The sequence below is a fragment of the Hemibagrus wyckioides genome, linkage group LG24, assembly GCF_019097595.1.
Source record: "Hemibagrus wyckioides isolate EC202008001 linkage group LG24, SWU_Hwy_1.0, whole genome shotgun sequence".
Classification (NCBI taxonomy): Eukaryota; Metazoa; Chordata; class Actinopteri; order Siluriformes; family Bagridae; genus Hemibagrus; species Hemibagrus wyckioides.
Genome location: NC_080733.1, coordinates 16,122,738 through 16,146,354, shown reverse-complemented (window position 1 = coordinate 16,146,354; position 23,617 = coordinate 16,122,738). Strand labels below are relative to the sequence as shown.

General features: G+C 39.4%; 3 protein-coding genes across 6 annotated transcripts; 2 read left to right on the top strand and 1 right to left on the bottom strand.

Moving 5' to 3' along the window:
- The first annotated feature begins 1,616 nt into the window (after positions 1–1,616).
- Positions 1,617–6,881, top strand: LOC131345466 (zinc finger and BTB domain-containing protein 24-like). The gene is made up of 4 exons (XM_058378385.1): positions 1,617–2,099; positions 3,217–3,338; positions 3,426–3,504; positions 4,129–6,881. The coding sequence occupies exons 1-4, from the start codon at positions 1,841–1,843 to the stop codon at positions 5,094–5,096; spliced, it is 1,428 nt and encodes a 475-aa protein (XP_058234368.1). The 5' UTR covers positions 1,617–1,840; the 3' UTR covers positions 5,097–6,881.
- Positions 6,882–7,489: 608 nt separating this feature from the next.
- LOC131345375 (zinc finger protein 567-like) lies at positions 7,490–17,437 on the bottom strand. The gene is made up of 8 exons (XM_058378230.1): positions 16,570–17,437; positions 16,161–16,227; positions 15,928–16,060; positions 15,179–15,802; positions 12,526–12,813; positions 10,333–10,451; positions 9,788–9,902; positions 7,490–9,705 (listed from the first exon to the last, which is right to left on the bottom strand). The coding sequence occupies exons 1-8, from the start codon at positions 17,115–17,117 to the stop codon at positions 9,122–9,124; spliced, it is 2,478 nt and encodes an 825-aa protein (XP_058234213.1). The 5' UTR covers positions 17,118–17,437; the 3' UTR covers positions 7,490–9,121.
- Positions 17,438–18,241: 804 nt separating this feature from the next.
- Positions 18,242–22,794, top strand: pgls (6-phosphogluconolactonase). Of its 4 annotated transcripts, none has more exons than XM_058377143.1 (6): positions 18,242–18,366; positions 19,810–20,082; positions 20,853–20,960; positions 21,049–21,150; positions 22,201–22,341; positions 22,496–22,794. In XM_058377143.1, the coding sequence occupies exons 2-6, from the start codon at positions 19,816–19,818 to the stop codon at positions 22,640–22,642; spliced, it is 765 nt and encodes a 254-aa protein (XP_058233126.1). In that variant the 5' UTR covers positions 18,242–18,366; positions 19,810–19,815; the 3' UTR covers positions 22,643–22,794. The 4 variants fall into 4 exon arrangements, with proteins under 4 accessions (XP_058233126.1, XP_058233127.1, XP_058233128.1 ...); XM_058377144.1 differs by having other exon boundaries at positions 18,249–18,349; XM_058377145.1 differs by having other exon boundaries at positions 18,295–18,366; positions 19,813–20,082.
- The last annotated feature ends 823 nt before the right edge of the window (positions 22,795–23,617 follow it).

Below are 23,617 nucleotides of genomic sequence, written 5' to 3'. Positions count from 1 at the left end.
ATCAAACACCTCCCCAGAACATCAAACACCATTCCAAAACATCAAACACCATTCCAAAACAACATCAAACACCTCCCCAGAACATCAAACACCTCTCCAAATCAACATCAAACACCTCTCCAAATCAACATCAAACACCTCTCCAAATCAACATCAAACACCATTCCAAAACATCAAACACCTCCCCAAATCAACATCAAACACCTCCCCAGAACATCAAACACCTCTCCAAATCAACATCAAACACCTCCCCAAATCAACATCAAACACCTCCCCAGAACATCAAACACCTCTCCAAATCAACATCAAACACCTCTTCAAATCAACATCAAACACCTCTTCAAAACAACATCAAACACCTCTCCAAATCAACATCAAACACCTCCCCAAATCAACATCAAACACCTCCCCAGAACATCAAACACCTCTCCAAATCAACATCAAACACCTCTCCAAATCAACATCAAACACCTCCCCAAATCAACATCAAACACCTCCCCAGAACATCAAACACCATTCCAAAACAACATCAAACACCTCCCCAGAACATCAAACACCTCTCCAAATCAACATCAAACACCTCTCCAAATCAACATCAAACACCTCCCCAAATCAACATCAAACACCTCCCCAGAACATCAAACACCTCTCCAAATCAACATCAAACACCTCTCCAAATCAACATCAAACACCTCCCCAAATCAACATCAAACACCTCCCCAGAACATCAAACACCTCTCCAAATGAACATCAAACACCTCTCCAAATCAACATCAAACACCTCTCCAAATCAACATCAAACACCTCCCCAGAACATCAAACACCTCTCCAAATCAACATCAAACACCATTCCAAAACATCAAACACCTCCCCAAATCAACATCAAACACCTCCCCAGAACATCAAACACCTCTCCAAATCAACATCAAACACCATTCCAAAACATCAAACACCTCCCCAAATCAACATCAAACACCTCCACAGAACATCAAACACCTCTCCAAATCAACATCAAACACCTCTCCAAATCAACATCAAACACCATTCCAAAACATCAAACACCTCCCCAGAACATCAAACACCTCTCCAAATCAACATCAAACACCATTCCAAAACATCAAACACCTCCCCAAATCAACATCAAACACCTCTCCAAATCAACATCAAACACCTCCCCAAATCAACATCAAACACCTCTCCAAATCAACATCAAACACCTCTGCAAAACAACATTCTTCCAAAAAATAATATCAAACACCTCCCCAAAAACATTATTCCCAAAACATCACCTCCCAAGACAACACTCCTTCCAAAACACATCCTCAAAACAACACTTCTCCCAGAACATCACACATCTTCCTAAACACCCTCTCCCAAATATTACCAAACACCACCCAAAACACCTCCAAAAAAACACGCCTTCCTACTCCTCCCAAATAAACATCAAAATACCCAAAAACCAACAGCTCTACAATTACCCAAATCACATACCTCCAAAAAATCAAGCATCTTTAAAACACTTCCCAAGCTGAAAAGGCCGAGTTGTCTTTAATGAACTGTGATTTGCGACTTTTATTTTGGCAACAAAACCCTCGAAATGTACCCGGAAGTGAAATCAACTTTATTTCCTATTGTTGATAGTGTCTGGCGTAACTCCGCATACACATCTGCTTGTGTAGTGTATTCGCGGGTTTATGATGAGTTTTAGACGCGAGTGAGACTCAGGTTGCTGCAACGTTTATTTACTTCTTTTTTGGTCGTTTTTTCCACTCTCTTTTCGGCTAAAAAAATAGAAAGGATTTCTTGTTCAGACACTAAAGGCGCGAGTCTTTCTCTCGCCATGGCCGAGCCGCGTTGTTTTCAAACCCAGCTGAACTCCATCATGGAGATCATGAGCAGAGCCGTCGTGAGGCAGATCTGTAAAATCGTGGAAAGCGACCTGGCATCCTTACGACTGGAGCTGGAGCGCGCGCTTCACGACAACGCGGCGCTCGGGGACAAAATGCGCGTCCTCGAGAGCGAAGTGGAAACTCTGCGGAAAGCGGGAGCGCGCAGTTCGCGCAAGAGCTGCCGGTCTGTTTACATTCAGACATCGGAAGGTACCACTTCTTTTTCTCTTTCTCCATACACGACTGGTTATTACTTTAACTCGTCCACTTGTCTAACAATTCACTTCAGGTGTCCAGACACGAATCGTCTAACTTTTGAAAGGGGTTAGGGTTTTGCGCATGCGCAATTAACTTTGCCCATCATTCTATAATACTCGAGGCATTTTCTGATCAAAGTGAGTAATAAAGTAGAGAAGACAGCACAAGTGATTGTTTAACGATCATGAGACCACAGACTAAATGTTTACAAAATAATTTCTGTTAAGAACAAAATAAAGCTGTGGTGGTGAGTTGAGAAATAGACGTGGAGGAAATGGTTATGGATGGAATCACTTTTATTTAAAACGGAAAATATTTACCAAGGAGTGAGTTGAAACAAAGAATAAAGAAGTGCACCGGTGCAAAAAACAACCGTTATCAGTGATTGGTTGTTCAACTTCAATGGTGATCAGTGATTGGTTGCTAAGTTCAGTGGTGATCAGTGATGGGTTGCTAAGGACAATGATGATCAGTAATTGGTTGCTAAGGTCAGTGGTGATCAGTGATGGGTTGCTAAGGACAATGATGATCAGTAATTGGTTGCTAAGGTCAGTGGTGATCAGTGATGGGTTGCTAAGGTCAGTGGTGATCAGTGATGGGTTGCTAAGGACAGTGATGATCAGTAATTGGTTGCTAAGGTCAGTGGTGATCAGTGATGGGTTGCTAAGGACAATGGTGTTCAGTGGATGGTTGCTAAGGATAATGACGATCAGCAATTGGTTGCTAAGGACAGAAATGATAATTGATTTGTTGTTATGAACACTAGTGAACAGTGATTGGTTGTTAAGGACACTGGTGGTCAGGGATTAGTTGTTAAGGATAGTTACACACACTGTTCACTAAGAAAAGATGAGCCTCAGTCTCTAACTCTACATGGACCAGGTGAACGCTCAAGCAGGAGCATGTAAAAAAGTGCAGCAAGTACATACTGCACCTGATTCACTCATCCCAGCATCACACACACTACATACGTCAGTGTAGAATAGGATCACCTAAATAACATCTGCATGGCCGTTATCATCGTCCACACACATCAAATTAATCTAAAGCTCTTTTTCCAAAACATCAGATGCTCCACCATCCATTAACGGCATCTTCGGGAAGGAGTGGTGCTCCAGTCTGTGGGACGGAAGGCCCAGGACAGGAGAGGAGGCGGTGGAGGTGGAGCCGGAGCCGGACGTGTCTGATGAGGTCACATGTCCTGCCTTTTTACTTAAACTGGACTTTATCACACGTCTTGTACAAAAAAAGTTAACTGTTTTGCTTCTTTTGCCTTAGCCTGAAAACGATGATGAAAGCAGTGTGCGTGCCATCAAAGAGGAGGTTTCTGAACAGGAAATCTGTGTCATCAGTCCAAGTAAGACGGAAAATAAACATATTTATAACTTTTCAGTATATTTATAACTAAATAACAAAAATCTTTAAAAAAACATGAGTAATAATTAATTGATTAATAATGAACCAATAATAAGTTTGTTTATCAATAATCGGAGGTCGCTGCAACTGTTAGCAGCAACCGGATATGACATCAGGTGACAATGCATTGTTGTTGCAAATGTTCTCGCACTGTTGTTGCAACAGTGTTGTATAAAACAGGATGTTAAGACACAGCAATAATCAGTGTTTCCTCCCTCTTGGTTGTTTTGAAGCCAAGCGGTCACATCGTGATTTGTCGAGCTTCTATTGGTTACACTTCTTCTTACAAATCCTCAGCATTCGCCTGCATATGAACAAAAGTCAGTGGAACAAAAAATGTAGTGTGACGGTGCCTTTACAGTGATAAACACCCGAATGAAACAGAAAGAAAATGTACACGTTAAATTCCTGACCAATTGCATTACACTGATGTGTGGCTTGGTGAACTGGTGCGCTTCAAAAATCTATTCACAGCAAAATGAAGTGATTTTCCAGCTCTACTGCTCTGTCTTGTGTAGCTGAGGTAAAACATTAATGTTTTATTAATAATGAATCTGTTTCTCAGCATCAGGGAACAGAAGAAAGACGTCGTCCACGTCAACAGATCCTCATGACGCCTCAGAAGATGCGGCTGACGACGACGACATACACTTCGTATCTGCTGGACTTCCAGAGACCTCTGACGTCGATGCTATAGCGCCGGAGTCCCCGAGAGCCTCCGCAACAAGGCTGATCTCTATGGACGGTACAGTTCAGCATGTCATAGTGTCCGGCGACGATGACGATGAGGAGGTGGAAGAAGATCAGCTGGAGTTTGAGCAGCACTGCATGCCCATTGAGTTTATGGACGGTGTACAGGGAGAAGCTGCGGCATTCGAGAGACAGGAAGAGGTGGGGCCGGAGGTGGAGCAGGACATTTTAACCGATTCAGAGTACCTTTCCGGCTCAGGTGGAGGAGAAGATGGAGGAGAAGGAGGGGCAGGTCACATTTTTAATTACTTTGACAGATTCAATATTAATCAGCAACCCGGTCCAGGTGACGACTCAGGTAAGACAGACTTCACCTGTCCTGAATGCGGGAAGACGTTCCTGCGACGGAACGGTCTCACGCTGCACATGAAGAGTCACCAAAAGCAAAACGCGCACATGTGCCGCACCTGCAAAGTCGCCTTCCCGCAAAAGAACCTCCTCCGAACGCACAAGTGTCTGCCTCCGGGAAAAACTCTGGCCAAAACGGCGGACATGAGGTTCCGCTGTGAGGTGTGCAACAAATATTTTCACTCCAAAGCCAACCTGAAGGTCCACTACGCCGTGCACACGGGAGAGCGGCCTCACACCTGCAGCTTCTGCGGAAGAGGCTTCTCCCAGAAAGGAAACCTCACCACTCACGAGCGCATCCACAAGGGCGAGCGGCCGTACATCTGCACCATCTGCGGAAAAAGCTTCACCCAGAAAGGCAACCTGACACACCACCTGGCTATTCACAGCAAGATAAACGGCAGGATGAGGAACTCTGCGGAAAAATGGCAGTGATTTTCTTATTCATATTAACATCTTTTTAACTTGCAGTATAACAACACTTTTTGAAATCTGATTCATTTCACTTTCTGTCTTTCTGTTTGTCTGTTTTTAGCAAGTCTCGTGGTTTTTTCGAGGTTTTAACACCAAAAGTTTTACAAGAAACCAAGAACGTGAGAATTTTTGTGTAACGAATGCCTGAGCCACACTAGACGAGACGAGAGTGATGCTGATTTATTTAAAAACCTATTCCTGCAGAGACGAGGTTCAGCCGACTTTCACAAACAGCGTGTTGTCATCACATATTTTTTTGCGTAGTCCTCATAAAGCGCCTCTACATGAGGGCAAGTACAAGGCGTTTTCACTGGCGAAGCCGGGTTTGTCTTCGCACATCACTTTTGACTTGTTACCGAGAGGCGGTCAATCATGTTATTGGTTCTGGACATGCAGAACTTGTCAGAGTTTTAAAACTGGGTTTGTTGCTTTGTTAAAAAAAAAAGAAAGAAAGAAAAATCTGTTTTATTTCCATAGACTGTTACCTACTCAGAGATCTTACCAGTGACTTCGACATATCATCTTGTCAATGTGCTTCCTGATTTATGGAATTTTAAATGGAGTTTCTCTCATTTTAAACCTTGCATAACCGAAAAGAACAGCTCGAGAACGGTTCTCAACTTCTCTAAACCACACTGCAGTCGTAGCCTCCTGATTTAAGATCATCGGTATTAAATATCTCCCATATTTACGACGGGTATTCGCGACGGTGTTGTATCCTGATCAAGCTGAACTCCTGTGCTCTTAAGAGTTAGATTTTTTGTTTTATTCAGAGAGAATCCAGGAGAACAAGGAAATTGGCATCAGTCATTATATCTGGTGTGTGTCACACTTTTTAACCTCAGTGTAAAAGTCGCAGTGTGGCTCAGGCATAAAGCTTTAATCTCAGCATCTCGTTTCTATGTCAATAGTTAATCTACATTTGTTAAAAAAAAACAACTTTGCACCAGTAGTATGGATTTTATGTACCAACTTAAAATATATGATGTATTTTAGAAACCTCTGGTGTTTTTCTTTCAGTGTGATGATATGTGAGGCACCTTCTACATACACTTATATTGCCAAAAGTATTGGGATGATGCACATGAATTTAATATATAAAATAACATTTGCATTTGTGAGGTCAGGCACTGATGTTGGTCTAATTCATCCCAAAGGTGTTCTGTGGGGTTGAGGTCAGGACTCAAGTTCCTCCACACCAAACTCGCTCATCCATGTCTTTATGGACCTTGCTTTGTGCACTGGTGTGCGGTCATGTTGGAACAGGAAGGGGTCATCCCCAAACTGTTCCCACAAAGAGCATGAAATTGTCCAAAACATCTTGGTGTCCTGCAGCATTAAGAGTTCCTTTCAGTGGAACTAAGGGGCCGAGCCCAACCCCTGAAAAACAGCACCTGAATTCAGTGATTTGGAGGGGTGTCCCGAAACTTTTGGCAATGTAGTGTACCTTCAAGAATACACACACACACTCACTCCATTAATATTGCACAATAATACACACAAAAAATATGATATAAATTAATAAACAGTTTGACAAACAAAAAACTAAAATTGTAGTAGGGAAAATTAATTGAAAAGTAAAAATTAAAGCTTGAAGTATGTCTGCTTTTGTTTATACAGCAGAGCAAAACCGATTTAATTTGGTTTTAAATCTGAATTTTAGACCGTTTACATGCACCATTATCTCATTTTTTAATAGTAAAGATTTGAGTGTGCATGTGTTTGGTGTTGTGGTTAGTAGTCTTATTACCATCTTGGAGATATTATAGTTAACAAAAATAAATATATAAATAAAATCTAAATCAGAATTAAACAGTAAAAATTACCAGTAATCTACTTAATCAGTGCAGATGTGAATTCATCTCCATTAATCTCTCACATGTGTGATAAAAGTATCTGTGACAGTTTACGAATTAAGTTTATTTTTGTTCTGGTTGTTTACTGCAAAACGTGTCATTAAAGCATCACAAACTCATCTATCTTCCTTAAAGAGCATCTGGATCCTTCTGGGGGGAAAAAAATCATTCTAGTCAGTTCTCATTTTCGTCAACAACATTGTCATTGAAGGTAGGTATAATGGAAATTGAATGAACTGAAATATAGAAATACTTTTAAATTTATAAATCCACACATAATTTAATTTCTAATGAAAGGTCTTTCCAAAATACTGAGAAGTGCTCAGTATTTATATTAATAAATGTTTTTAAATAGAAGTAAAAAAAAAATACAGAAACAAGGAAATATAAAATTAAAACAAGCTTAAAACAGAAATAATTTTTAAAAAATTCATATAAAAACAAATAATTTAAATAATAAAAGAAACACAAACATAAGCAATAAAAAACAAGTAACTGAAAAATTGAAATGGATAAAAAAAATCATTAAAAAAAATCCATCAATAATTAAAAAATTATTTTAAAAGTCATTTTAAAGGATTTACTTCATAGTTTGAAAAAAAAAAATCACCTTCCAAAAAAACGTCTTACGAGAATTTACTTTCTAAGCGTGATTTATTCATCAGCCAAGAAAGAAATATTAGTAGAAAGCTGACAGCAGGGTCAATACTGACGTTTCTGTACAAAATGCTGAATAACAATAACTTCACTCGCTTTGTAAAATGACATCAAATGTAACAGCAGAAACATAAATAATTATAATAAAAAATAACAATAATTTATAACCTTCACCTTAGTCCTTAGTGGAAGAGTTTTATTCGCGTTTGGTTGTTAAGTGGAAAAAAAAAGGAAAAGTTGTGAATCATTAAAAATCATAATAGAAGAATAATTTACTCTATGCTAAGAAAACAGTTCACGGACATGCACGAGACTTTTTAGAGCTTTTTATAAAGAGATTAGAAAGAGACACTGAGCTACCAGTTTATCTGGTTCATGTAGCTTACACATATCTGGAATAAATTAAGGAAGTAGGGATTTTGCAGCTGAGCTCCAGGTGATAATGATGTGATGATGACACAACTGAGAAATAAAGCACTTTGTGGAACAGATTTACATCATCTACCACTGTGAAATGGAGGAATTCTCTACAACTGAACGTTCCTTTGTGTTGTGTTTCTCTTCTTCTACCACAGAGGAGTTTAACCTTTAAACTGTTCAAGTGCTTTATTAATTAAAGAGTAACTTTTATCTGTATAAACGTGGCCGAGTTTCGTTTTGTCCGCGAAACAAGATAGTTATTATTGCTTCAGTTATCCAGCCATCTAACGGTTTATTTTCTGTACCACTGATCCTATACATGGTCACAGGAACCCGGGAGTCTATCCCAGAGGACTTGGGGTGCCAGTTCATCACAGAGCACAATCCCACACACACACACACACACACACACAGGGGAAGTAAGTCAACCATCCTAACTTCTAAACCACTGTGTCCCTCTGATATTCCGTTATAGCAGCTATAAACATCCGATGTGTTATAGCAGCTATAAACATCCGATCTGTTATAGCAGCTATAAACATCCGATCTGTTATAGCAGCTATAAACATCCGATCTGTTATAGCAGCTATAAACATCCTATCCCTCATTATACTCTCACTCTTTTGAAGTTAATAAGACAAAAAACACTACATAAACACTGCGTAAACTCCTCTGTCTAGAACGTATAGGCTAAAGTTAAATGGAAACAAAGATGTTTATAAAATCATACAGATGATTTTTGTTCCCATCATTTGCGCAGTCAATTCTCTTAGGGTGTTTAAATAGCAAACAACACTGATCTACACTTGTATCAACACCACACACACACACCACCGTATCAGTGTTAAGACTGTGCTGAGAATACAAACCACCCAATTAACATCTGAGGAGAATCTGTACCTTACTAATGATGGACAGGGTAAAGGGGTGCCAATATATTTAAGCAGCCAGAAAGTAAACCTCGTTTAGCCTAAACTGGTAGCTGAGTGTTATGTGCCGATCTGCACAATGCACAGTGTGTGTGTCGAATGTTGGAATATTCTAGCTCCAGGTTCAGCTGTTGCACTGATGGATGTTGAAGCCGTGTTTATAGGCGTAGCGTTTCCCGCAGTCCACGCAGCTGTACGGTTTCTCTCCGGTGTGGCTGCGCAGGTGTATGTTTAGCGAACTCTTCTGCGAGAAGCTCTTGGCACACTCCATGCAGGTGTAGGGTCTCTCTCCGGAGTGAGTGCGCATGTGGATTTTGAGGTACGTTTTCTGAGCAAAGCGCTTGCCGCACACCGAACAGCTGAAGGGTTTTTCTCCAGAGTGCGTCCGTAAGTGCACTTTTAAATAGCTTAAGTAGTTAAAGTTCTTCCCGCAGAACACGCACTCGAACTTCTTCTGCTCCGAACCGGACGTGAAGTTCTTCTGGGCGTTCATATGCACGTTAGCAGGAAAGAACCCGCCAAACTCCTCGGAGCTCATATTGGATGACGTGGCGGCGTCTCCGAGCCCAGACGACCTCGGGTCTGCTCTGATGTCAAACGTCTGCTCGGCTGCCCGTCTCGGCTGCGTGTTGTCTAACGCTGTGGCGTACTGGATGAACTCCTCACTCGTCTGAGCCGTGTCCTGTTGGACGGCCGAGAACGCAGGGTCTGTATGGGATTAAAGTAAAATATAAACGTTGTTAAATGTAAACAGTGAGTATACGGTTTATGAGGTTCTCATGTACTGCACCTTTCTCGCTGCTCCTCGAGTTGATTTGTTGCTTGCTTTTGCCGGGGCCATCGTCAAACGTCTCGTCTTTGATGATGATCATGTCTGGTCCGTCATCTTCCATCAGATCAATACTCTAACAAACAGAAATCAAACAGAACAATTAAACCACAGTGACAACCTCAGGCTGCCCCGCCTTCAGACACTGCCTCGCCCTCAGACACTGCCCCACCCTCAGACACTGCGCTGATTTCAGACACAGTTCCACTCTCAGACACTACCCCATCCTCAGACACTTCCAAACCCTCAGACTGCCCCGCCCTCAGACATTGCCCCACCCTCAGACTGCTCTGCTTTCAGACACTGCCCCGCCCTCAAATACTGCCCTGCCCTCAAATACTGCCCCACCCTCAAATACTGCCTCGCCCTCAGACACTGCCCCAGCCTGAGACAGCGGCCCGCCCTCAGACACTGCCTCAGACACTGCCCCACCCTGAGACCTATCCCATCCTCAAACTGCGCAATCCTCAGACTGCCCCACCCTCACCCCCCCACCACACACACACCTCTATCATACAGGGGTCCACATGGCTCTTCTGTACTGCACTTGACTCCTTGTCTCTCCACAGGTCCATGCACCACTCCTTCCCAAACACGCCGTCGATGGTGGGACGATGTCCAGCTTCTGTTCGACACAGAGGATAAAAAGGGTTGGGCTTCTCACAAAAAGCAGAAGCTCAAACAGCTTAGTGCACACAATGTTCTCCTTAAACAAAGAGTCAATAGCAGAGTATCAGTTTACAGAGTTACAGTATGACAACAGGTTTGTCTTCAGCCATGTAGACTTCATTATCTCAGACGGACCTGATGGTGTGTTACTGATATTGTAATTACACAGTTATCAAAAACAGAAAAAACAACATCACAGAGTTAAAAAAACGAATAAAGCCATAGCACCATTCTGATATCGTCTCACTTTGATGCAGGGTTGCCAAGTCCACCATTTTCCATCACTAAAGTTTGTTCTTTTTTATCTTCTATCTTATTTATTTTATTTTATGTGTTTATGATTACTACAATACAGTGAATTTGTGTGTAAAGCATAATGGTGGCTGTGCATTGTGTCTTTTAAGCAATGGCTGTAGAATATTTTGGGTGTGGTTACTTAGGCTAGTTTATGTTAGTTTAATAGGCCAGTGCTATTCAATAGGCCAGATAGTTTTCTTGACATGTTTAAGGATAGAGTAAAATTAGACTTTTTTTGGACACGGTATATAAATAAGTAAACCCTCAGCTTTGATATATGGGTAAAATATCATGTTTAATGTAAAAAATAAGATAATAAAATTCATCTTGGCTTCATTTTCTTGAACAGTGTGGAATAAATCCTCCAACGTAATGTAAATCCTCCAACTTAATGTAAGATTAAAATGAAGCTGTTGGGTGTTAAAGAATGAAATGCCTTTATTTGTGTCACTGTGAAATAAATACTGAAGCTTTATTAGAAGTGTATGAAACAGTGAGGGGAAATAAGTATTCAGATACGTCTATTTGACATTTAATATTCCAGTATAAAGTTCCAGTACATCCACTTCAGATTTACACACGTAATGCATTTCATACAACAATAAAGTATGTATTGCTAAGCATAATAAAAAGCAGTTACAGCTTTGAGACGTCTACTGTAGGAAGTAATGAGCTTTTTGCAGTGATGTGGCTCGACTTTGGCCGTTTTCTTTCGGCAAATCATTTTCAGTGCCCCATGGCTATGATTGTCTTTCAAAATTTTGAAAACCTCCACAAAAGTTTTTGCACAAAAGGGATTTGAATTAGGAGAAGCCATGCAAGGCTTTCTAGAGGTATTTTATGTGTATGCTAGTTGTATGTTTTGGTATATCCCAGTGCCAGTACATTCTACACAAACCAGTTCTGATTGCTCTAAATGCTTTCAGCTGCACATTTCTGTGTTTCATTTACAACAGGAGATGATTGTGGTGCTTTCTCTGTGTAACTGTTCCTGCTGCTATCAGGTCATCCTGCAACTCTATTCGAGTGACCGCTGGCTTATCTTTTACCTTCCTTACCGTTAATCTCAGAGCGGGTTGAGAACTCTTGCACCTCTCTGGTGGACAGTGAGTTCGTCTTCTGCGTCTTCTGCATTGTATATTTTTTGCAGCAGGAGCTGTATCTACATCCTGAATTATTTTTATCCATGTGTGGTGTGTGTGTGTGTATATATATATATATATATATATATATATATATATATATATATATATATATATATATATATATATATGAGAAAGAGACAGAGAGATTGAATAACAAGAACAATGCAACTACTTTAAATAAAATAAATACTCTAGCTTTATTAAATGTATAAGAAATGATGCGTTTTTAAGAGTGATACGAAATCGCTTAAGGGTAAACATTAAATAAAATCACTGGTTTTGGTTTTATTAAAATAACAAGATGTATGTTATAAAAGTGATATAAAAGTGTCATTAAATATTGCAAATAAGTTTACCCTTATGGAATTAATTCCTTCACTACATTTCTGGCTTTATAAGAAACACTGTACTGTTATAAGAGTGATATAAACGTGTTTTGTTAAGTAAGTAATAAAATGATTTTTAACATTATTTGGAAGAGTTGCTTAAATATAACTTTTATTTGGGACACCTTAGCCGAAACCCCCCAGCTTAATTAAAAGTATAAGATGGTGTGGGAGTGTCGGATATTTGGAAGGAAACGTGTACCTTTATTCGGGACGCTGTGCGCCTCGGCTCTGTCCTGTGCGCTCCTCCTGCTCGCCTTCAGCTCGCTCTCTAACAAACCGCACTTCTTCTTCAGACCCTCGTTTTCTGAGATCCTGCGGGAAATCTCTCTCCTGAACACGGCATGACTCTCCTCCACCAGTTTGCCGATTTCCAGCACGGCCGTTTTCGCCAGCATTTCCATTATGGACGCTAACTGGCTCTGAAAATGGGAGTCGCTCACCATCGTCTCCACCATCTTTATTATTAATATAATTAATAGAATAAATAGAGCAGAGAGTCACAAACACAGACGCTTTTCGAACCGCGCTACACTTCTCACTCCCAGCACTGTTTGACCTCCGGCAATTCCCTTACAGCTCTTTTCTTTACTTTATTGTGGTAGAAAATGGAGAAGGGGATTCTGGGAAGTGCTTACCGTAACCCTCAGAATAGTAGAAGGGCTCGCATGTACCAAAGGGGAAAGTGTAAATATATCCTGAAGGGCGCCATTGTGCTTCACCCCCCTCCAAAAATACACACACCCCTGCTCCTCCTTTTAAAGGTGGGATTCGGAGATAAGTCAGCTTTTGCACAATCCATCCTGTTAACATAATCAGCCATCCAACACGTTCGCAGCTCATAGATCTTTGTCTCTTTCACGTTTGCATTAGAGCTGCAAGGCTAATGCTGCGAATAAGCCATTAAAACCAATGGCCACATTAAAGCCTGACAATGACCGCAGGTAGAAATCATCTCAGCACGTGCTCATTTTTTTCGGGGTGGTCACTAAAATGATAAATTTAATCTTGATTCTTGGTTGTTTCATGAAGATGTTTATAGGAAAAATGGCTTTATTGTGGAAAAATATAAATAAACAAATAAATAAATAAACTACAGCAATATATACAGCAAAGTAATAATAATAATAATAGTTTTAAAAGGGGGTTAATTTTTTATTTAATTACTAATTTTACACATGTAAAATGTATACACACATATATGTACAACACGTGTGTGTGTATGTGTGTGTATTTTTTATAACATTTCTATAAAATATAAAGGATGTATGTGATCAAAAAAAAAAAAAAGAAAAAGAAAAATAGAAATGTGTATTTTGTTTCTAGGAAATGAACCTCCAGACTGTTTGACTGTGTGATGTTTTTAATAGACTTTTTTCCCCCACATAAACACATCAATCTGGTGAATCGGTCAGGTATTATCCTGGAAACATTCGATTTTTATTCATATCTAATTAATAATGATATTTAATTTCATCAGAGTGTACAATCCTGCAGTAGAGTTTGGTAGCGGATTAGACAGAGACATTCAGACACATTCAAACTGAGTGACATCGATTAGCGCCGTCGCTAATGGTGTGAGGAAAATATGATAGAGCAGGAGGAATGAAAATCATTTAACATTTAGTTTCTTTACTTAAAATTTCTTCCATAAAAATTTGGCTGAAATCACATAATAACGGTTCACATTGTATACAGTTAATGAAACTGTAGTTCTGTTTGTTAGCTAGCTGATAACCAAGTCAGCTAGTGGCTTGTTTAGTGTTTCAATTCTGAAATAAAGAGAAGGTTTGGGGCATAGCTATATTTAAACATGTTCCTTTTTTTTTAGATTGATAAACAAGGGCTTAGTTAGCATCTTAAAAAGGTTCTTCCTTCCTGCGTGTTTCCTGCAAAAGGCTAAATTTCAACAACAGCCTTTACAAATCCACACAAAACAGATCATTAGCTTGCCAATCACTCAACTAATGTCAAAGTCTTGTTAATTTCACACAGCATCATTAAATATTAAGATGACTTCTCTAAGTGGTGGTTAGTTAGCTAGCAATAGTCATCAAGCAGCACTATATAATTAGCTAGATAACAACGCTAAAGTCACCTAACTAACTAACTAACCGAAACAGCAACCTGTGGTAAGGTGTTTTAGCCAAGTTAGCTAGCTTGCTAAATCATAGCAATCTAGTTGAACTAACTCGGTGATTGATAATAATGAATGATCTTGTCAAAAATGAAGCTGCTGTTTCTTTTAATGTTAGACAGCTAGATGACAACTTTGAGATCACATAACTAACAATAACTAAGAGCTAACATGAATGGAAGTAGCAACTTCTGGTAAGGTAATGCTAGGTAATGAGTGTTTAGCTCATTTTAACTTATTTTAAAATGACCTTACCCCCAGTTGCTATTTCAGTTAATGTTAGTTAGCTAGAAAACAAACCTAACACTACCTAAGACTGTCAAAGAGATAAAATTACCTTAGCAGAAGTTGCTGTTTTCCTTAATTGTTATTTAACATTATCTAGCTTATTCAGTTAGTATGATTCAGCCGTTTCAGTTCATGCTAGTTCTGTTTCTTATCCATTATCAATCTGTTTGCTATGTAGGTCATGTTAGTTAGTTAATGTTAACAGAATGGCCTGATCATGTTTTATATTTTCAGTAAATATTAGCTAGGTAACATAAGCTATTTATTTGCTATTTCCTTTACCACAGGTTGCTAGCACAAGTTTGTGTTCATTAGCCAGATAACAATGTAATATAACATTCTCTGAAACAGCAACATGTAAGGTAATTTTGTCAAACTTATGACAAGTGTTTTTGACGTTCAAGATGTCAAATGGAATCAGCAGAACCTCAGTGATCGACGCTTGAGGAACGAAGCCCGGGTCCGTTCACAGTTCTGCTGCTCAGATCACTGAAACCAGATGTGACATCTGAATGTACAGCCAGATGTTTGTTCAAATTGAATTTCTTGGTAAAACCTTTTCCACATTTGACACAGATGAAGGGTTTCTCTCCAGTGTGAGTCCTCTGATGCATGTCCAGAGAGCACTTCTGGATGAAGGCTTTGCCGCAGTGCATGCAGCGGTATGGCTTTTCTCCAGTGTGTGTGCGCTGGTGTGTGTACAGGTGACCTTTCTGCGCGTACCTCTTACCGCACAGCGTGCACCTGTACGGCTTCTCACCCGTGTGACTCCGCTTGTGGATTTCCAGCTGACTGAAACACTTGAAGCACTTTGCACAGAGCGGACAGGCGAAGCGCTTCTCCTCCTCGAACCTGGAGGCCATGCGTCTCTTGACAGGCTTTGGGACGAGATACACGTGTCTGCCTTCAGTCTCTGATCCTTCAGGGGCATGAAGGTTACTTTCAAAACAACTTCTGTCTTGATGAGCTGTAAATGCAGAGTTCACAGGCTGAGACTGTCTGTCAGCAGATTCATCACATAGACGCCTGCTGCACGTTTCCTCAGTGCTGTTCACTACAAATAATGACACCATTATTCAACACATATGACTGAATATTACTTCCAACTTATTCCATTTATAAGATTAGATGATTAGAAGTTTAATTAGATGAAATTAGATCAAAATAGCACAATCTCACCTTCGTCTCTCGCCTTCTCTCCTCCTAATTCGTCGCCCCAAAACCCCTCCAGTTTAATCTTCACTTCAGCAGTCTGTTTTTCTCCGTGATGCTGCTGCAGACGACAGTCACGCTGTTTCTCTCTGTTATTAGTCTACAGAATATTAAAAGATATAGCATGTTATACATTAGCATTAACACTTTAAGAATGCTTTGCATTGCCAGTTAAGGAAAATGCATTAAGGAAAACATACATGGTCGTGTTCGGTGGCGTCGATCAGAGCAGCATCTCCTTCACTGAGCTCTTCCAGCTCACTCTCTCTAGACACAATCAAAAACAATCTTAAAGGAAGTTTCGCTCCAACTCATGTATTCAGTTTTAGCAAGAGCACTTGTCTTAGTGAATCCTGGTCACTAAAAAAAATTGATAAATGATCATGAATGCTCCTTTATGTTGCGTTCCAGATTTACAAAGTTGATCTCCATGTTTGTGAGTTATTAATACCCTTATCACACAGTACAGGACAGTTTTAGTGGTCATTACCCACAATGCCATTCAACCTGTGTAGTCAGACTTCAGCATTTGCTTCGTCTCTTTAAAGATGGTGATGCAGCGGCACTTTAGTTCTATAGTCTGTTTCTTTTAACATGTGGTTTATTCACCTTTTAATACGAGGCTGGTGCTCTGTTCTGGAGATGAGGTCCTTTGTTCTGGGGCTGAGGTTCTCTGTTCTGGAGATGTGGTTCTCTGATCTGGAGCTGAGGTTCTCTGTTATAGAGATGTGGTCCTTTGTTCTGGGGCTGAGGTTCTCTGTTATAGAGATGTGGTTCTCCGATCTGGAGCTGAGGTTCTCTGTTATAGAGATGTGGTTCTCCGTTCTGGAGCTGTGATTCTCAGTTCTGGTGATGTTCTCTGTTCTGGAGATGTTCTCTACTCTGGAGCTGTGCTCCTGTACTGATGTAAGCACTGCTGATGTTCCAGTGTTTCCAACCTCCCGGGTCTGAGTTGTATTATTTGTTGACATGTGTTTCTCCATCAGCTGAAGTCTTTTCCTCAGGAAGTCGATCTCATGTTGACCTCGGGTAACCTCAGACAGGAGGATTTTACATTCCAGCTCCACAAGTTTACTGATCTCTAACACCGCCGTTTTGGCCAATGTGTCCATAATATCAGCTAACCGAGTCTGGAAAGGCAAAAGAGGCGTCAGCATCTTTTATTCCCACAACAACTGACAATAATAAGACTTAAATAAAGCCGCTTATTTTTGTGCACGATCCTCTAAAACCTGTTATATGCTGTAAAAGTTTTGGATATGCTTGTTCCTTTTAGCTCGTGACTACCATGTTGAAAAACAAGGATGATCATGTGTAGGCGATGAGTCCAGGGTTGCCAGGTCGCGTAACATGCTGCGATATTAGTCTGTCTATTTGTATAAAAATAAATAAACTTGTTCTCATTTAATTAATTTAGTTTACAACTGGCAAGTTTGAGATTGTTTATAATCACTTAGAAAGGCTTAATTCCACTTTTGAATGAGACGTATTTACTACAATCTGGCAACCCGGCATCATAAGGCAAACAACAAAAAAAGTTTTGCTGGTCAGTTATTGTGGTTTCCGTTTACTGCCATCTATTGAAATGGAGCTAAGATAAAAAAAATCTACTCTAAAAATTCAAAAACATAAAATATTAAATTAAATTAATGAAATAAATAAATGCATCAATATGGATCTTACTGATGTGTGGAAAGTTTCCACATTTACATGATGCATTTCTAACATGAAACTTAAAAAATAAATATATAAATATAATTAGATAAACCAGTGCTAATAAAACAGCACACAGCATAACACCACAATATATACAAACATTTTAATCTTTAAAAAAGTAAAAATAACAAATAAACAAATAACAGCGCCCAAAGTTTTATCAGCTACACAAGAAAACTAGAAATTTTCTCCTGTTACTTTGGAGATTCTTCTTCCGATATACAACATATTATTTATTTGTGTTTTGACTGTAGATTTAAAGAAAACCTGACGGACAAGCTGATGCATAATGTTTTGAATCTAAAGTTTAATACTGTGTACTTATAATAACAACACGTTAATAAACAGATAAATAAAATATTTGTGCGTAGCTTCTGTTCTGTGTTGCTGTGGAAATGTTTCTATGTTAGAAGACATTCTCTGAGCCAAAAACGATCATTTTAGTGAACGCCAGCTTTCGATCAATTATGAGAGTATTTACGACTCTCGAAAGTAGCGCATTCGGCGCATGCGCACAAGCCGCGGCGACAACACCGCACACGTGGGAGCCGTATTTACGGTAATTCCGCTCAGCACATGAAGGCAGCTACAGTTCTTCTGGCTGCTGATTGGCTTTGGTCACGTCGTATGAGGAAGTCAGCAGCTGCAACATCTACAGTGAACTTCCTAACAGGTTAGAAAGCGGAACAGGTAATTAATAAGTCAGTTATTTTATTATGAGATTCTCTAAGTGAGATAACACTGTAATTGCATTGGCACGTGCAGATATTTCGAGTGTTTTTGTGCTTCTTTTTAGATGCATCTTCTCCAGGTTCCTTACCAGACTCTACTACAACATACAGGTTGCACAGGTTCTTACAGGGTCCTGGAGAACCTCCTACTTTCCATGTTTTAGCGTTTTCTCTGTTCTAACACACCTGCTTTAACTAATCATCTTATTATCAGCCCTTCCTGAGCAGAAGTGGGTGTGTTAGAGCAGATAAAACATTACAGTGGACAGGACAGGACCAGGGCTGGGAAGCTGTGTATTATATAAATTGATTTAGATAAGATTTAAGCCTTTTTCCCTTTAAACCACAGCTACTTTTGGTCACATAATGACTGACCTCACATTCAGTAAGCTCCTTTCTGGTTCAACCAAACGCCTTCAGAGGTTTCTTGCCTGTGGGAAGTATACCTGTATCTGCTTTTATCTTCAACAGATTTGCTCTGAACTCCTCCATCCCAGCTTCCACCTGTTGTGTTATTTTCATTAAAGCATGTCATGACCATGGTGTGTTTTAGATGTTTGTAATTGCTTATAAACCCTTTTATACCTTAGTGTTATTGATTTCTCATATCTGATTGGTCAGAAGGTGTTGATTAGGTTTCTATAACGACAGCAACAGTTGTTCTGGCTGTAATTCAAATACAGGTTCTGGTATGATATTGTTACTATAGCAACCGTTGATTCCTTCAATTTGTGAACAGATTGATTGTCTTTTTCTTTAACAAAAAAAAAAGATATAGTTGTTCATATGGTTACTGTTCATATAAGTTATCTGTAAGGAGGTCCAAAGAGTCTCCATTGTCATTGTCTGACAGTTTCCTACCATGCGAAAGGACATTTTGCGGTTTCTCAGTAAAAAGACAAGATGTGTATTTTTTTTTCTCTTATTAACATAAGATGAGAGAAAAAATTTTGAGATAAAACTTTTTATACAGAAGTTTGAGATAAAACGACTTATACACGAGTGATGCTTTAACATAAGTTTGAACAGGAAATAACTTGTTCCTCTGAGATTTTATAATATAAAACTGTAAATTGTAATCATTGGCCAGTTGCTGCAGTATTAGTGGACTTAACCACTTCAGGTCATGCTGTTATGGTTAAATAATTACCTTCCTGGTAGTAACAGTTACTCAGCTTGGGGTTATGTCATTTTTTTCCACATCCCCAAGTGTTTAATACTGGCTTCCTAATTGACTTGTTCAATCTGAAACACTTGGAGTGCTAGAGAGGGGTGGCAAGGCTTGTTTTAGCCCTCCTAATAAGGCCACACCCATAAGGCCACACGATCTGCACACCTAACATCAAGCCAACATGTCCCACGGTTTATTATTGCTGGTTTGAAATCAGTGTTTTACACTCAGGAGACGATGCCAGGCAGAAGAGTGGTGGTGTTTGTCTCAGCAGCCGAGCTCGGCCCGGCTCTGGCCCATCTCATAGCGTCTCGGGCTGAGAAAGCACTCAGCAGTGGCGCGGCCTCTTTTTCTCTCGGCCTCTCTGGAGGAAGCCTGGTGTCCATCCTGAGTAAGGAGCTGCCAGCGGTGCCGAACCTGGACTGCAGCCGGTGGCTGGTGGGCTTCTGTGATGAGCGACTTGTTCCTTTCGATGATCCTGAGAGCACTTATGGACTTTACAAGGTAAATTAAACTGCAGGGCTGATATCCTCAGTCTCAGTCAGGGCCTCATAATTGGGTGGGTACAAGGCCTGTTAGAGTTACGCACATTTAGACTGAGGATCATGTTTGAGTAATGATTGAATTGTATTTTCTGTTGACTTTATGGCACTTTTAAAACATAAGGGATATATGAGTGTAATAATCAACTTAGTAAAACAGGAATGTATTAAAATTGACCATGTATATACATTTTAAATAGCATTTTCACCTAACTGGTAAAACAGGTTGTTAAACAAAGTATATAAATATTTTTTTTTTTAAAGTTTAAAAAAAAAACTTTGTTGTTTACAAGTTTAGTGAGTTACAACACAACTAAGTCTTCCTGTTACACCACAGAACATGGTTACAAATCATACACGAAACCTTTTAACTGAGGAAAAAATGGTTAACATATCATGTAATGCTTACAAGTAATGATGAAAGAATCTCGGGTCTGCAGTAGTGAGCAAAAGTTTGTGTACCCTTAGTATAAGTTTTATAAGAATAATGGAAAAAAAATCTAAATGACATTAGTATCTTTTTGTATTGACTAAAATAACTGCTATAAATGTGTACCCCAGCTCTTTGCCATGTTGAATAAGATATGTTGTATGTCTAATAGTGGAATTTAATAATTAATCACAATCTAAAAAAAGTCCTGATGTTCTGTTCACATAAGAATCGGGACCATCCCGGTGGAGGTAACGTGTCATCACTCATCCATCTATGAATTCTTCCCTTCTTTGTTTTAGAACCAGTTGTTTACAAAATTAAACATTCCAGAAGAAAGGGTTTTGGCGATTGATCCTTCTTTACCGGTGCAGCAGTGTGCAGAGGATTACGCCAGGAAACTGAGTAAGGTACACAGATTAACCCGTTTCATATTTCCATATGTTCAATGCAGTAACACTGTCGGTTTGATTTTCACATCTCCTCATGTCTCCACAGGCGTTGGACACGCAGCAGACGCCGGTGTTTGATATGTTGTTGCTTGGCATGGGACCTGACGGACACACATGCTCTCTCTTCCCAGATCACCCATTACTACAGGTGACACCAGAATGCTGAGACATTTGTTTGGCTTCTTGTGGCTCTGTGAGGCCCTGGATGAGATCTTGAGCAGAATTCTGGGACTGCTACCTTTCGATGATAGGTCCTTACAGATCCACACAGAGCTAGCACATAGCACATACATAATGATAATCAGCAGTAGCTAATGAACTAATATTAGAGTGATGGCTAATACAACAGAGCCTACAGCTTAGCCAAACACCTCAAAATCACCACAAGGTCATTCATGGGTTCTCCTTGTGATTCAGACAGAGAGAGAGAGAGAGAGAGAGAGCGAGCGAGCGAGCATGCCCTGAGTCCAAAATGGATGGATGAATTATTAGAGATGGGGCTGATGCCAGATAAAAACTAGAGGACCAAACAGTGGAGAGAAAAAAGTAAACAAAACAGAAAATACTGTACTTGGATTTGGAAAAGATATTTTCAGAGCTGGAATTGTTAAGCTCAATATTTGGTTGAATTTTTCTTATGGTTTTAACTGTTAGTATTGTTTTGTTAATACTTTATACTTATAATAGATTTATACAATATTTATATATATTGTAAGTGATGTAACTGATTAAAAAAAGTTGCATGTTTGTCATATATAAGTGATATTTTTTTCTGCATATTTTATATGCTTTAGATTTTAAAAAAGATATTTGAAAGCTTAGTAAATTTAAAAGAAAAATAATACCGGATGAGTATCGATACAGGCTTCGATAGTATCGATACAGGCGAGGTTTCATTTTCAGTATCTGTGCTGGAAAACAAAAAGTTGTATCTTGTCATTTCTTATGGTTATATATTATTCAAATTTTTAATGATCCAGATATTGGATGAGTTGAGGAAATTGTGCTGTTATTATAATCTTCTCTCAGCACTTATTTGAAGGGTGTCATTATTAATGAACATCAGTTCCAGGCTCATTGCCTACACATTCAGCATGAGCTTGATCATCATATTCATATATAAACTCTACAGGCACATAAAGGTTCTGTAGACGTCAGGTAGCTCTTTATTACCTGGTGATTTGTGTTTCTGTTCCAGGAAAAGCAGAAGACTGTAGCTCCTATCAGTGACTCTCCTAAACCGCCACCTCAGAGGGTCACCCTCACGCTACCCGTGGTGAACGCGGCCCACTGTGTGGTGTTCGTGTCCACCGGAGGCAGCAAAGCCACCGTGCTCAAGGCATGTATAAAAAGAGCGGTTTCACATATTTTGAGTCAGTTCTGCTTTATTTTTGCAAGCAGCAAGAAAAAATACATCAAAGAAACCCTCTATATTGAAACTAAACTTCTGTACACACTTTTCCTTCCTTCTGCTTTTCTCATGACCTTCACAGCAAGTACTGGAGGGCGGAGACAGTCCGGTTCTGCCTGCAGCCCTCGTCGCTCCGACTCACGGCGAGCTCTTCTGGCTGGTGGATGAACCAGCAGCGGCCTCATTAAAACTTGATGTGGAACGACCAGGACCTGGTGCTAAACTCTGATCTCGACTGATTTACATTCCATTATTTACATTTGATTCAATTTGCAACTTTACAAATGCAGAAGTACAGTAACTACAGTAGATAACAAGGCTTGACTAGCAAATTATTACATTGATGCCAGTACATATGAGGAATATGTTTGTGCTCATTAATTATTTGCAAAAATTAAACAGTGAAAACTTTTAAAACTGTCTCTGAAGAATCAAATAATTGATTCTATAGAAAACTCATTATCACAGGATGACATGATGAGTTACTGGAGTTTATTTGTACATGCTTTAATTTGTTAATGAGCAACATGTCATGCTTTTAAGAAAAAAACATGTTGTGGAACAAAATATTTATTTCCTCACATCTTTTTTCCACTGTTTTTCTCTGAATTTAATACAATTCTTTAAAGCTTGCCATATTACCCAGAAACCACAATAGAAAAAAAAACTCTTCTGTCTTGAAGACTTTCCTGTGATGGAAAACTGCCTAGCTGTATCCCAAATGTCATACTATGCCCTATGCACTTACATTATGCTCTACGTACTCTATTGTCTAGTGTATGAATATTAGAAGGGTCATGTCATATTTCAAATAGAAGGGTTTTTTTTTTTTTTACCAGTCAGAAGTATTATCTGTTTCCCAGTCACATCAAATACACGTAACGGGTCATTGCTAGCTTTAGGAAAATATGGAGAAATTTTAAATGGTGAAGGATAAATCATGTAATTTTAAAGATATTTGTAATACATTTGAGTGAATGAAGTGTCCAACACTCCACACATTTTATTTTACTATGATACTTCTTTATCTTTAACGTGAACACACTACTCACTATTTATACGACAAAACGGCATAAAATAGTGCGACTTGGGGACACGCCTACTGTTACAAGGCGCTGGCTCTAAAGACTCCTTCCATAAAGCATTAAATAAAACAGTTCCTTACAGAAAGCTTAAAAATTATACACATTCTTTGTTAAATAGT

Coding starts and splice junctions, on each gene's coding strand:
- LOC131345466 (XM_058378385.1), top strand. CDS start 1,841: ATGGCCGAGCCGCGTTGTTTTCAAACCCAGCTGAACTCCATCATGGAG. Junction 3,339..3,425: donor AGCCGGACGTGTCTGATGAG/GTCACATGTCCT, acceptor CTTTTGCCTTAG/CCTGAAAACGATGATGAAAG. Junction 3,505..4,128: donor AATCTGTGTCATCAGTCCAA/GTAAGACGGAAA, acceptor TCTGTTTCTCAG/CATCAGGGAACAGAAGAAAG.
- LOC131345375 (XM_058378230.1), bottom strand. CDS start 17,117: ATGCTGACGCCTCTTTTGCCTTTCCAGACTCGGTTAGCTGATATTATG. Junction 15,803..15,927: donor AGAGAAGGCGAGAGACGAAG/GTGAGATTGTGC, acceptor CATTATTTGTAG/TGAACAGCACTGAGGAAACG. Junction 9,706..9,787: donor CTCGAGGAGCAGCGAGAAAG/GTGCAGTACATG, acceptor AATCCCATACAG/ACCCTGCGTTCTCGGCCGTC.
- pgls (XM_058377143.1), top strand. CDS start 19,816: ATGCCAGGCAGAAGAGTGGTGGTGTTTGTCTCAGCAGCCGAGCTCGGC. Junction 20,961..21,048: donor ACGCCAGGAAACTGAGTAAG/GTACACAGATTA, acceptor ATGTCTCCACAG/GCGTTGGACACGCAGCAGAC. Junction 22,342..22,495: donor GCAAAGCCACCGTGCTCAAG/GCATGTATAAAA, acceptor TGACCTTCACAG/CAAGTACTGGAGGGCGGAGA.